The 14,411-nt window shown below is 35.0% G+C and overlaps 1 protein-coding gene across 15 annotated transcripts in view; it reads left to right on the plus strand.

The window, feature by feature from the left end:
- LOC105327855 (neurofibromin) overlaps positions 1-14,411 on the plus strand; it is a 41,836-nt gene that overhangs the window by 15,636 nt on the left and 11,789 nt on the right. For 6 of the 15 annotated variants that reach the window (XM_011428511.4, XM_011428518.4, XM_011428514.4 and 3 more), the window contains 19 exons: positions 219-335; positions 2,108-2,286; positions 2,635-2,846; positions 3,341-3,424; positions 3,774-3,958; positions 4,380-4,472; positions 5,838-5,974; positions 8,300-8,474; positions 8,563-8,709; positions 8,845-8,937; positions 9,586-9,774; positions 9,965-10,088; positions 10,204-10,341; positions 10,519-10,785; positions 12,469-12,787; positions 13,250-13,433; positions 13,598-13,685; positions 13,853-13,939; positions 14,064-14,183. In XM_011428511.4, coding sequence (XP_011426813.1) covers positions 219-335; positions 2,108-2,286; positions 2,635-2,846; positions 3,341-3,424; positions 3,774-3,958; positions 4,380-4,472; positions 5,838-5,974; positions 8,300-8,474; positions 8,563-8,709; positions 8,845-8,937; positions 9,586-9,774; positions 9,965-10,088; positions 10,204-10,341; positions 10,519-10,785; positions 12,469-12,787; positions 13,250-13,433; positions 13,598-13,685; positions 13,853-13,939; positions 14,064-14,183 — 2,938 coding nt within the window. Of the gene's footprint in view, positions 1-218; positions 336-2,107; positions 2,287-2,634; positions 2,847-3,340; positions 3,437-3,773; positions 3,959-4,379; positions 4,473-4,726; positions 4,852-5,837; positions 5,975-8,299; positions 8,475-8,562; positions 8,710-8,844; positions 8,938-9,585; positions 9,775-9,964; positions 10,089-10,203; positions 10,342-10,518; positions 10,786-12,468; positions 12,788-13,249; positions 13,434-13,597; positions 13,686-13,852; positions 13,940-14,063; positions 14,184-14,411 lie in introns of all 15 variants that reach the window. The other 9 variants (XM_011428515.4, XM_011428519.4, XM_011428512.4 and 6 more) reach the window with 8 other exon arrangements.

The following is a 14,411-nucleotide window of genomic DNA, read 5'->3' on the forward strand; positions in this document are numbered from 1 at the left end:
CATCTTGTTCTATAATTTTTGGTAAAATAATGAAATGATGATAACAAGACTGTTTTCTTAACTTAAAGGAATGAGTAACATTTTGAAATGAGTTTAATAACAAAATTAGATCTCCATGATATATGAGCATCTTGTCTCAGTTACGTTCCCTAAAAAACTACTTTTTAACAAGTACTTTGTTAATACCAACTAAATGTTCCTGCTTTTTCCTCTGGCAGAGACTTGGACCAGGCCAGCATGCAGGGGGTGGCAGCCCTGTTAGCTGGTCTACCCCTGCAGCCAGAGGAGAGTGACAGAGGAGACCTAATGGAGGCCAAGTCACAACTCTTCCTCAAGTGAGTGAATCTGAAACTAGTAAAAACACTGTAAATTTGTGACTACCTAGGAAATTAATATCTTGAAAAAAGTTGCCTGTAGCATATACATTGTCTATCCCTTGCTGATTTTAAAATCTTTCTACAGTTGTAGAAATATAAGAATTTGCAACAAAAGTTTGTAGCTCACTATTTTACGGTTTATTTATACCCCCGCTCCGAAGGAGAGGGGGTATACTGTTTTACCCTTGTGTGTCTGTCTGTCTGTCCGTCCGTCCGTCTGTCCGTCCGTCCGTAACAAAAATTTCTGTCGCATTTATCTCAGCAACTATTTATCGCAGATGCTTGAAATTTTAACACAGTGTTTGTTAAGGCATGCCATATCGTGGGATATATTTTTGTACCAATCGGACGCCAACTTCCTGTTAAATGACGACTTTGCTTATTTTTTAACCAAAATTTTCAAACAAATTTTCCTCAAAGAATTCTCAGCAACTGTTTATCGCAGATGCTTGAAATTTTAACATAGTATTTGTATAGGCATGCCATATCGTGGGATATATTTTTGTACCAATCGGACGTCAACTTCCTGTTAAATGAAGACTTTGTTTATTTTCAGCAAAAATTTTCAAACAAATTTTCCTCAAAGAATTCTCAGCAACTGTTTATCGCAGATGCTTGAAATTTTAACATAGTATTTGTATAGGCATGCCATATCGTGGGATATATTTTTGTACCAATCGGACGTCAACTTCCTGTTAAATGAAGACTTTGTTTATTTTCAGCAAAAATTTTCAAACAAATTTTCCTCAAAGAATTCTCAGCAACTGTTTATCGCAGATGCTTGAAATTTTAACATAGTATTTGTATAGGCATGCCATATCGTGGGATATATTTTTGTACCAATCGGACGTCAACTTCCTGTTAAATGAAGACTTTGTTTATTTTCAGCAAAAATTTTCAAACAAATTGTTGTCAAAGAATTCTCAGCAACTGTTTATCGCAGATGCTTGAAATTTTTACACAGTATTTGTATAGGCATGCTATTTAGTGGGATGTATTTTTGTACCAATCAGGCGTCAACTTCCTGTTTAATGAGAACTTTGTTTATTTTTAGCCAAAATTTTCAAACAAATTTCCATCAAAGATTTCTCGGCAAATATTTATCGCAGATGCTTAAAATTTTTACACAGTTTTTGTATAGGCATGCTATATCGTGGAATGGTTTTTTGTACCAATCAGACGCCCTGTTTAATGAGTACTTTGTTTATTTTTAGCCAAAATTTTCAAACAAATTTTCGTCAAAGATTTCTCAGCAGCTATTTATCGCAGATGCTTGAAATTTTTACACAATGTTTGTTAAGGCATGCCATATCGTGGGATATATACTTCCTGTTAAATGAGTACTTTGTTTTGTTTAGCCAAAATTTTCAAACAAATTTTCCTCAAAGATTTCTCAGCAACTGTTTATCGCAGATGCTTGAAATTTTAACACACTTTTTGTTTAGGCATGCCATATTGTGGGATATATTTTTGTATCAATCGGATGCCAGCTTTCTGTTAAATGTCGACTTTGCTTATTTTGCATATTCACATCAGTGCGGGGGTATCACTAGTGCGCATTTGCTCACAGATATCTTGTTTTACCTGTAATCAGTGGAATCTTGAAATTAAGTACCCGCGTAAAGTGCGGAAGTTAACACTAATACAGTAGTGGTAAGGAATTACCATTACCTATAAGACTGTATCTAAATGCAATCACAATAGGTCTGTAAAGGTTTCCTCTGTTTTAGATATTTGACACTGTTCATGAACCTGCTGAATGACTGCTCAGAAGAGGAACAGGACACTGCCATGGATCCCAACAGGAAGAGGAGCACCTCCAACCTGTCGGCCCTCCGTAACTGTACGGTCCAGGCCATGTCAAACCTCCTGAACGCTAACATTGACAGTGGGCTGATGCACTCCATAGGTACAGATGGTTCATCTTGAAAATGTTTTACTATCACAATGTGTACAGTAGGTCTAGACATATCAAATATCCTGATTAAAATAAAATTTGTTGAATAAATGAAAATATAAATATGAAGGTATTTTATTGACTAACGGTCTAATTTTGAAATGAAAATTGTTCTGAATATATCTTGAAAATTTAGTCATCAAACATACTCAGGTGTCTGGCATGGATATGTTAAATGTGCAGTTCTCTAAACCAAGTATTAAACAATTTTTTTCATGAGCAAGATGTCCTCATTTGATTGCATGCAGACATTGAACACTGGGTTGTAGACATTGACACTTGTGTTTTTGTATGATTCAGCTTTGGGCTACCACAAAGACCCCCAGACCCGGGCAGCCTTCATGGAAGTCCTGACCAAGATTCTGCAGCAGGGGACAGAGTTCGAGACGCTGGCAGAAACAGCGCTAGCAGACAGGTTTGAGAGACTTGTGGAGCTGGTGACCATGATAGGAGACAAAGGGGAGCTGCCAATAGCCATGGCCCTGGCTACCGTAGTACCCACACAGCAGATGGTGAGTGGGGGGCGGAGGGACTAGTCAGTTGGGTAATTTGCAGATGATTTGAATGTCCTGTTAACGTCTATGTAACACATAACATTACACTTACGTGAAGCATCAAAATTTGTTTTAAATGAACAGTTTAATATAATTTTATATTCTGGTTTACAATATAGGGTAAATCAGCTTGTATGTAACTAAAGCTTCATTAGAAAATCACCTTAGATACATGTAAATATACTTAGGTTTTAAAACTGCTTGTTTTAAGAACATTCTGAACATTAAGGTTCATTTATATGATGTTTGCGAAATTTAAAAGATGATATTTAAAATAAATCAAACTCAAGTCTTTTGAGAAAAGCAAAGATTTACGAATTCATTTTCGAGATTATCAAACCTAGTATAAGTCAAACTTGTACTTTAAAAGAAAAATCTTATGAAGTGTATATTGGATACACTTGTAATCAGAATAGTAGATTAAGTTTGCAATTGATGGTCTTTGCCTACAGGATGAACTCGCAAGAGTGTTTGTCAATCTGTTTGATGCCAAACATCTTCTGTATCAGCTTCTGTGGAACATGTTCTCCAAGGAGGTATGTATTCATGTACGTATTGCTTCTTTTTTCATTTACATTCTCTTACACATTGTCTCTTTTTATTCATGGAATTACCCAACCCTGTTAAACCTTTCAATTAACACTTTCAGTGTTGTGTGGCTTTCTAATAATACTTTATAAAGTTAAAACAAAACTCTACTCTCTTCTAATAAAACTTGAATAAATGAATTTAACAACATTATGATTCTGAAATGTTGATAGATGGATATTGAATTTTCAAGCATTCAAAACTAATAAATTCATAATAAAAAATGCATGGTTGTTGTACATGTTGCATTATCTCGAAATGTCTCTGAAGGATGATGGCTGTTTATATAAAGTGTAGAATTTTGATGGACAGGTGGAGATAGCTGACTGCATGCAGACCTTGTTCCGTGGCAACTCCCTGGCCAGCAAGATCATGGCCTACTGCTTCCGCTTTTATGGACAGAACTATCTACGGGAACTGCTCAACCCACACATCATGGAGATGACCCAGCAGAAGGTCTCTTTTGAAATCGATCCAGCCAGGTGAGCACTGTTTTGAATATTTCAAGTTTCAACAACCCTGATATGTACACTCATGCATTTGAAGCTATTTAGTGAAAATAATAATTATACTACATTAACCAAGATTGTAATTTTGGCATACATTGTATTAGAGGGGACTAAACAGAAACTGTTGTTATAAATGATTATTTTAAGAAACATTGGTCAATTATTTTATTAGTGAATTGTCCCCCTTCTTGGATGACCATTCTACTATAACTAAAGCAAATACATGTTAAATGTTTGCATACAATATACCGGTATATAGATGAATAAAAAAATAAAAATAAAAACGAATGAATTGATGGGATAATCACATTCTTGAATGTATGAACAAGCCAAGCAAAGAAATCGAACTATAACATGTTGAAATGTTTTGTGAAATATTTCTTGTCGTTTCTAGATTGGACTCTGGTGAAAGCATAGAGGAAAACAAGAAAAATCTTATGCTAATCACCCAAAAAGTGTTTGACTCAATTGTAGGATCAGCGCCACAGTAAGTTCATGCTCATTTATAATGATAATAAAGGTCAACTAATGAATGATTGATCAATTCATGCAAGAATATTTCAAATATGTCACATTCTATCAATGAAGCTATTAAATTTGATAAATGTTGATTTGAATGAAGATGTTAAATTCGATAAATCTTAATTTGAATGCCTTGAACATGTGTATTGTATGACATTTATGGCTGGAGCAGCATTCAATTTTAAAGAGCTCATGTTACGATGTAGTCCTTTTTATTAGGTTTCCGCCCAAACTGAGAGTCATGTGCCATTGCCTTTTTCAAGTGATTAGTCTGCGTTTTCCGCACGATAGTATTTTTGCTACAGGAACAGTAATTTTCCTACGATTTTTCAATCCCGTGTTAGGTAAAACAACAAAATATTTATCAAAGAGCCTGCTGCTTGTTGCGACAGAATCCATATCTGACCTTATGCCTCTATTTGGAATGTCAGCTGTCAAAGTTTATTTTAACATCTTGGAATGAATATAATTTTTCTTTATATTAGATGTGACAATTTTTGCTTTCCTGTTTTCTTATTAGAACCAGTATATAGTATGAAAGTCCGTGTGAGAAAGGCATGTTTTCAAATTTTCTAGTATTTTGAATTTTCATAATATGTTGTATTTGAAGGAAGCGCACAATGCAAGCTTATGATGGATTTCTGCTTGTGAAGTAAATTTTGTTTTGTTTTAAGGTATTTGTTCAGTAAGTACAAGAACCAAAAAAATCTTAGGAAGAAAAATTGTCACATAGGATATTACTATATTCTATAACCCATTTATAAGTATAATCGGACCCTGTCTACTTTTCTTGATAAAAGTCTACTAATATACAGCACCTGTTGTATGGAGTATTGCCCACACAATTACTGCAGTAAGCCTACTCAAAATATTTCTTCTTTGTTGCAGCAGCAAGAAGACTTCTTATACAACTGAGATGTCTATCTCAATTTGTTGAAGGCTTGATAATTTTCAGAGGTGGATCTAACAGGTTTAGGATAGACAAAGTGCCATTGGTTGTACCTGGTACATGTAGATATAGATGCATAATGTACATATACACTGTAAATAATCAGTGTCAACAAATATTGAAACTTGAAAAAATTTTGAAAATTTACCAGGTATTCTGAAGAGATTTGAATTCCTGTTGGATCCACCACTGTTTCCAACCATGTATCACCATACAAATCTGATATTTAGCCAGAGCCTGAAAACAGTTTAACAAATTAACACTGAAAGGAGCCAGTTGGTTGCTCTGGTTTAAACGTGGTTAGCGAATGGTATGCCATAGCTTTTAATGTAAGAAATGACGCCTTTTTGTTGGATCTTGACCACCTTGTTGCCTTCACAGGTTTCCGTCTAAGCTGCGAAGCATGTGTCACTGCCTGTACCAAGTAGTGACACAGAGATTTCAGCAGAGTTCCGCCGAGGCTGTCTGGACTGTGATCGGCACGGTCATTTTCTTGCGCTTCATCAACCCGGCGATAGGTAAACTCATCATTAACGACTGTCCAGTTATCTGGATGTGTGGGTTGAGTTTTCGATTGTAGTTGTTTTATTTTTGCCTTCTGATTTTGTGGCAAATTTATACTTCAGATAGTTGAATGTGGTTTTTTTTCTTAATTTTTTTTTTTATCTGGTCTGCTTTCAAACCAAAAATTTTCTTTAAAAAAGTCAGAATGAAGAAAATTCCTGCCGCTGTAATTTTCTGTAGCTGTGTCAGATTAAATAACGATTTACAGGGAAAGCAGGTCAAGTGTGAGCAGTTGAAAGATTCAGAGTTTTGTGTTTTTCTGTTTTTAGTTTGAGCTTTTGATGAAGCAACATTTGTAATCCATTGTTGTCTGGGTATCTGGAATTTGCTTAACCTTGTGGTGTTCTGTCTATTTGTGCTGTGTATTTATTTTTATGATGAAGTTCTTTTTTTTTTATCGTATACCGGTAAGTTTTAAATTCAAATAAAAATTCAGAGTTGTTTAACTCCTAATCATATTTAAAAACCTAAGTATTGAAAATAAAAATGAAATAAAAAAAAGTACGGTAAAGCATTGAAAATGATATTTGTCTACATTTCTAATCATATAATGAAAGCAAAGCCGTAACTCTGTAGTCAAGTTGATGCTTCTTGTTTCAGTCTGTGTACATGTTCTCCCAAACAATAAACTGGTATCTTATTTGGTGCTTTTTCAGTTTATGTTAATGCTCTGTTACCACACCTCACCAAATAATACTAACTCAAGTCCAGTGATTTTGGTTTTTTTCAAATCCCTACGTCTCAGATTGCATGAGATCTTGTCCTATTCTTATTTGACAAATGCATTCAATTAATGTTCCATTAATTAAAAACATCTAGTCATGTTCAAAACTAAAAGCAAACCAAGGAGACTGTGATGTCCATTTTAAGTATAATAGCTTTTCATTTGGGTGTATTATGTACAGAACAAATGTGGGTCTTTTCCTTGAGCTGTTGGGTTCCATTTATGTTTGTTAGACCAGAGTTACAACCAAATAAGACTGTGGAACATTATCTGGCAAGATTGGAAAGATACAGCTTATGTCAATTTCACCTGTTACAGTCAAAACTTTTGATTCAGACTAATTGATGCGGACGTCTTAGAAAACAATAGCAGATGAGATAAACTTTCATCAATAGACTGACAACTGATGGATTTTTATTTCACACGGCTTTATATCCTTTGATTGTCTATTAGCATTATATGGTGTAGTATTGTTTGTGCATTAGTATTCATTATTAAATTGAAATATCTTGTTACATTAGTGATTAAATGAATTGGAAACTTTTGGGTTTTATTTGTTTATATTAAGAGTTTTAGAAAGGGGGAGTAGAGTGTTAGTTTGTTTTCTGATCATGTTGAAAGATGATGGGATTAGAACTTTTCGATATTTTTAGTTTGAAAGGTGAGAAAATGATACAGTAATGGCAATGCAGCTTTTAAGGCAACAGAGAAGAGACTGTGTTAATATTGTTTGCTCCCGGTGATCTAATCCTGACGTTGATGTGTTAGTGATGCATGTGCTTGGCTGCTTGCCAAATATCCCAGCAGATTATTGATCTTCTTTTCCAATTAACGCTATAACCATGTTGCTTATCTGTTGTTAGATTCATATATTTTATATTGAAATTAGTTAAAAGTTTTTTTGTTTCATATTAATCTCTATTGAAAAAAATGTCTTGCATCCATATTAAGGTCAAGATCTAGTAAATGATTTCAGAGTTTTGTTTAATTTTTTTCCCATACTTTACGGCCTTATAGGAATTATGTACAAAATGAAAAGTTTTCTTGACATTCTATATTAAATCATGGAAAAAGTAATCTTGATACCTATACTCAATTTGACATCATTTTAAAGGGGAAGTCAAGAGTTTGTTTAATGCTGTTTTTTGAGAGACTGTAGGTAATCTAGATATACATGTATTTCATTAGTCAAAAATGGACAAAACCCCGAGATTTGTTACTTATTTCCTTCATATTTTTAAGCCCGATACATCTTATTAAACACAGCTATTGTTATTAAGCATCATTGAAAGAATTTATATCCTGAATTCCATAAACCTGTTGGAATCTTTCATTTACTAGATCTTGACCTTAAGTAATTTTCTCGTGATCATGAAATTTTGGTTGTTTTTTGAGTAAAATTTAATTATATTTAGACAAAAAAATTTAATTATTGATGAATCATTCGATCTTGATAATGTAAAATTTTTCAGAACCTCTAAAATATTAAGAAAAAAGAAATTAATCATATGAGCATATGATTCATATCAAACAACAAAATCTGCTTAAATTACAGTGTCTCCCTTTGAGTCTGGAATCATTGATGAAGAGCCGACACAGAAGGTCAAACGAGGCCTAACCTTGATGTGCAAGATCATGCAGAATATTGCCAACCACCTCCAGTTCACCAAGGAGAACCACATGCGCACATTCAATGAGTTCCTCAAAACCAATTTTGAGGCTGGCAGGAGGTAAGTAGTTAATTTTTGGTATTGGACATAAATTTAGGCGTGTGGTTTCTGTTATGCACAGTGTAAAACTGTATGTTTTTTTCACCAGGTTTTTCACAGAGATTGCCTCTGATGGGGATATACCTGACACAGGGAATCACAGCCTCTCTTTCATCAATGATGCCAATGTCCTTGCCCTGCATCGACTGCTGTGGAACAACCAGGAGAAGATTGGGGACTACCTGTCTAGTAGCAGGTGAGGGAATGTATTCACGACATCAAATTGTGTGCTACTTGCTTAATTTTTCGTGTAATTTTACACTTTGTTTAATTTTCCGTGAAAAAAAAAATTGGAAATTTTTTAAAAATAATTCTGATAAATTTAATTCAGGGATCATAAAGCAGTTGGCAGAAGGCCATTTGACAAGATGGCAACATTGTTGGCCTACCTGGGACCACCTGAACACAGACCATTAGATTCTCAGTAAGTGGAGCTTGCCCCCAGTATAGTAGTGCAGACTTAGTATCTATTGAATATAGATGTACGATGTACTCAGAATGAAATGTGTCACTTACAGTAGAAGGATTGCAAAATTTACTGTAGAATGATTGAAGTACTGGTAGATCTACACAAACATGTACACTGTGTATGCAGAATAATACAAACTTAAAGATTTTCTTTGACCTAGTGTTTGCATTAGAGGCATTTCAAGTTTTCAGTCACTAGAAAAAGTGATCAAGATCTCATTAGCATTTAAAATGTGCATGATGATTTCTCTACAGCCTTGTAGGGAATTCTTTTGATTGCCATCATTTGGATATACTTGTAACTATGCATGGTTTATTTTAAGTATACATATGCATTTCTTTAACATAGAAATCTTTCATGAATACCAACCATCAGTCTCAAAGCTTTGTATCTTCACACTCATCAAATACAATCATATCACTTCAGTTGGATGAACAATGACTTATTGTAATGCTATTATAAAACGTGTATGGTACATTATGTATAACAATGGTATGACATTGACTGACCAATAGAACCTTATGCATATAATGATACAGTGTTATGCTTTCCTGAGCATGTGCATGGGCCTATCTTATGAACACCTTACCATTTTCCTGATAGCGTTGGGATCTTTGCCACTAGATGGTCCAGCATGGATATGACCAGCACCAAGTTCGAGGAGATCATGTCCAAGCACAACATGCATGAGAAAGACGAGTTCAAGTCGCTAAAGAACCTGCTCATCTTCTACCAGGCCGGCACCAGCACCGCAGGGAACCCTGTGTTCTATTACATTGCTAGGCGATACAAGTAAGGACTTCTCTTAGGCTTCATCCATTCTCACATATTGGTCCCATTTGTATGGTCACATCAGCTTTAAGATTGTTTTGCTACACTATAGTGGAACAGACTAGAAGAGTTTCAGTGAACTGGATTTGTTTTTCATTTGTTTGTGTTTGAATTTTACTAATTGTCATTTCCGTTTTCTTTTACATCGTAGGGTGGGAGAGATTAATGGGGATCTCTTGATCTACCATGTGCTGTTGACTCTGAAACCTTTCTACAACAAACCATTTGAGCTGGTGATAGACTTCACACACACATGTGCAGAAAACAGATTCAGGGTAAGCATTTTGATCATAAAAAAGCTTGTAATTTTTTGTTGATAGAGGAATAACACTGCTGCATGCCAGACTTTAAGTGTTAGATGTTTGTACATGTGCTACCTTCCTTTGACAGACTGACTTCCTGTCCAAATGGTTTGTGGTGATGCCTGAGGTGGTGTACCAGAACATCACCGCCTCCTACATATACAACTGTAACTCCTGGATCAGGGAGTACACCAAGTACCACGACCGAATCCTCAACCCACTCAAGGTATCCATCATGGTCTTTGATTGTTGCTCTTTAATTACCAAAGTGTTGCTGCTGTGCAGACATGACTCTGAAAACTAATTACTTGGCTTTTCAACTGCTGACTTGAATGTGTTCAGTTTTTTTTAGGCAAAAAAAAAAGGAAATGAATATGTGTAAATACATGTATTTTGTTTGTAGGGAAACAGGAAGTTGATATTCATTGACCACCCCGCCCGACTCAATGAGTACATCGACCCTGATCAGCAAAAGCTGCCAGGGTCAACGGTGGCTCTAGAGGAAGACCTGAAGATCTCAAACAATGCCCTGAAGCTGTCCCACAAAGACACCAAGGTCACAATCAAGGTCGGCCCCAATGCCATCCAGATCACGTCCGCAGAGAAGCTGAGGGTGCTGGGGCACCAGGTGCTCCTGAATGATATCTATTACGCCTCAGAGATTGAAGAGGTACAGATAAACCACTTTTATACCATGAACATTCATATCAGAAGAAATTAAGTGAAACACACGTGGTCTTATTTAAAAGTCATTTTTTTTAAATAACTCCAGTCAAATTGATTAATTATACCCCCGCAAACGAAGTTTAGGGGGGTATATTGGTTTCACCCTGTCCGTCTGTCCGTCTGTCTGTCCGTCCGTCTGTCCGTCTGTCCGTCTGTCTGTAGACGCAACTTTGTCCCCCCTATAGAATTTTTTATTACTGCATGGAACAGTTTGAAAATTTGTACATATGTTGAACACCATCTGAAGATGTGCACCTGCAAATTTTTTTAAGATCAGACAAGATTTAATGATTTTATGACAGTTTTCATTTTCCTTATTCTATATATTGTACACTAATGTTGAAAAGTAAGGGAGGTAATCCTTACAGATTTTATTAATTAATTAATAGAAAACACTCTAAAATATATTTATATAAATACATCCAGATGGAGTTTTTTGTCTTTATGTCTTAATTAATAAAAAAAAAATATTTTTTATAAGTATTCTATCAACTGACAATGCAAAGTTTTTGTTTGTCAATGATAAATTCTTAGGAGCTAATGAGAACATCAAAGACAAGTGTGGCTGAATTCATTCGTCCCAAGGGAGCCATTATCTGAGCCATGGCTCAGATGGAGCATGTGTTTAGGGGAAATTGATAATCTGTAAAATGGGTGATGGTTTTGGGGCTATTTTAAAACTGTTTCATGTAAACCAAAAGGTCTATCATTATAAGGAAATAAATAATATAATTATTAATAAAGAAGTTAAACTATTTTTCGAGGTTGTTGAAATTTATTTGTCAAGTAATTTGATGAAGTGACCCTATTGGGCATTAATTTAAATGAAATTCAAAATTACTGATATGATTGTAGTGTTTTGGCAATTTTAAAATTGTTTGTAATATTAAATTTTCTTTTTTACATATTTTTACATAGTATGGTAATTATGGTAATGTTTTGGGAGTTTATTAAATTTAACAAACTCATCAAAGAAAATCATAGTCCTATGGGATCAATTTTCTGATATGGAGTTCAATTGTGCCATAGGAGAAAGTGAGGAAAATTTGAAACAACTAATTGCATCTGTCAAGACTCTTATTAGAAAGATATTGAAAGTTTTATCAACAGAAGAGCATTGCTTGGCTACCGGTATTTCTATTCACTGCAAAGGGAGGGGTTATTGTCATTTTGTTGGTTTTTCTTTAAATCAATTAAATTAAAAAAATATATCATCAAATACATACATTTGTAAATGTATTACTGTTATAGATATGTATTTACAGTGAAATTCTGACAATTTTGATTTTAATTTTTCTTTGTTAACTTTTTTTTTTTTTTACAATTCTAGAATTTTTTTTTTGTATGTGTTCCAAACCTTAACTATTATTCAATTCAATTATTTGTCCCATTTGAAATTAGCCTAGCGGGGGTATTAGTCCCATTAGGACAGTTCTAGTTTTGTAAGTTATGTCTAACTTAAGAAATCAACATGATTATTATGTATATACATGTATGATTAAATTAGAAAGATAGAGGAGGAAACATGGACATATTCAAATATGTACATGTATTCACATGTTTCTGATAGTAAGTTACCAATCTGTTCATGATAAATGAGTAAAGCCTTTCACCCTCTTCTACCTAGGTCTGTCTGGTTGATGACAATCAGTTCACGCTGACGATATCCAACGAGAGCGGACCCCTTTCCTTCATTCATAACGACTGTGATAACATTGTCCACGACATCATTCACATCCGGACCAGATGGGAGCTGTCGCAGCCCGAGTCTGTGACCGTCCACACCAAGATCCGACCAAAGGACGTCCCCGGCACACTGCTCAATGTGGCCCTGCTTAACCTGGGCAGCTCGGACCCGAGTTTACGGTCTGCCGCATACAACCTGCTGTGTGCACTCACTCAGACCTTTGACCTGAAGATCGAGGGCCAGCTGTTGGAGACCACTGGTGTGTACTGAATGTTTTGAATGTATTATTAACATGGAGAAAATTGCTAATGTTGCGAGAAACAACATATGAGTTTATCTCACTTATATGAGAGCAGTATATGTTAAGAAAAGAAGTAAAGGAATTAAATAAGTTTTGATTATAAGCCTCATTTGCTGTTTCAGTGAAACATGTATTAGCTATTTCCTTATGTTTGTACATGTGTATTTACATGTATATATCTAGTTAGTTACATAAATGTAATTTGACAGTTGTTTTTATAAATTTATAGGCAGGTCAGTGATGAAACATGCATTATTTTAGATATCTAAAAGTGTATAAAATGAACCTTGAAACCAACTTGCATGTTAACTGGAATACATGGTCTGTGTTATTGAAAGTTTGTTCTTGTATGAAATAATGTACAGAATCATGTGCATGTGACTTGACCTAATTATAAGTTAAAAAGTGTCATCCTTACAGGATTATGTATCCCTGCCAACAACACCATCTTCATCAAACTGATCAGTGAAACCCTGGCTGTCAATGAACCACATCTAACATTAGAGTTCCTAGAGGAGTGTATTCAGGGATTCGGAAACTCCAACATAGAGATGAAGCATTTATGTCTGGAGTACATTACGCCTTGGTTACCAAATCTTACCAGGTAATCTAGAGTTCCTTAACATTTTCTAACAACTGTTGAAACTTTAACTGTAAAAATTGGTCTTCATTTTCAACCTTCGATAGTATTCATACTTACGTGTGATAGTTTACATGTAAAAATCATCAGAAACTCAAAAAACTCTCAGCATTGACTCTTATTTGCAGATTTTGCAAGCATTCAGATGAAAACAAGAGACAAAAGGTGGCTCTGATTCTGGACAAGCTGATCACCATGACAATAGAGGAAGTAGAGGTAGGTGGATCCTAGATTTTCTGGAAAGTTATGTAGAAAGTAACATTTGAGTCCTTTGGCTTAAAATTCAAGCACTTTACCAAATGAGAAAAAAATTCTGACTGTGGGCTAGCTCATAACTAGAAGGAAAACCTTAACTCTCACAGTTTATGATCTTTTTTCTATAGATGTATCCTTCCATTCAAGCCAAGATCTGGGGTAATATAGGGAAAGTAGCAGATCTCCTAGACATGGTGCTAGACAGCTTCATCAAGGTAGGATCGTTATTAAATGTTGTAAAATTTACGATGTAAATGAGCAGTACTTACCGGTATTATCTGGTTGGAGAAACAAAGTACATTTCTAATTTGTTTTTTTGATGATTTTTTTTTTTTACAGAGAAGTGTAACTGGGGGCCTGGGCTCTATCCAGGCAGAAATCATGGCTGACACTGCTGTTGCACTGACATCTGCTAATGTACAGCTAGTATCCAGAAAAGTCATTGGACGATTATGTAGGGTAAGCAACAATTCTGATGAAACGGGTTACTGTATAAGTGGTTATTTACACCTGGGGGATATTTACACTTGTTACAAGATAAGCTTAAAACTGCGTAAAATACCCCCGCACATACATGTATGGTAAAAATAAATCAAAACTTGTGTATGGTAATCCTGCATCCTCATATTTAATACCCACACGTATTGTTTGACTCCAGAAAATGCATACTGTGGAATCATAAGATTT

Source organism: Magallana gigas, chromosome 3 (genome assembly GCF_963853765.1).
Source record: "Magallana gigas chromosome 3, xbMagGiga1.1, whole genome shotgun sequence".
In the NCBI taxonomy this organism is placed as follows: Eukaryota; Metazoa; Mollusca; class Bivalvia; order Ostreida; family Ostreidae; genus Magallana; species Magallana gigas.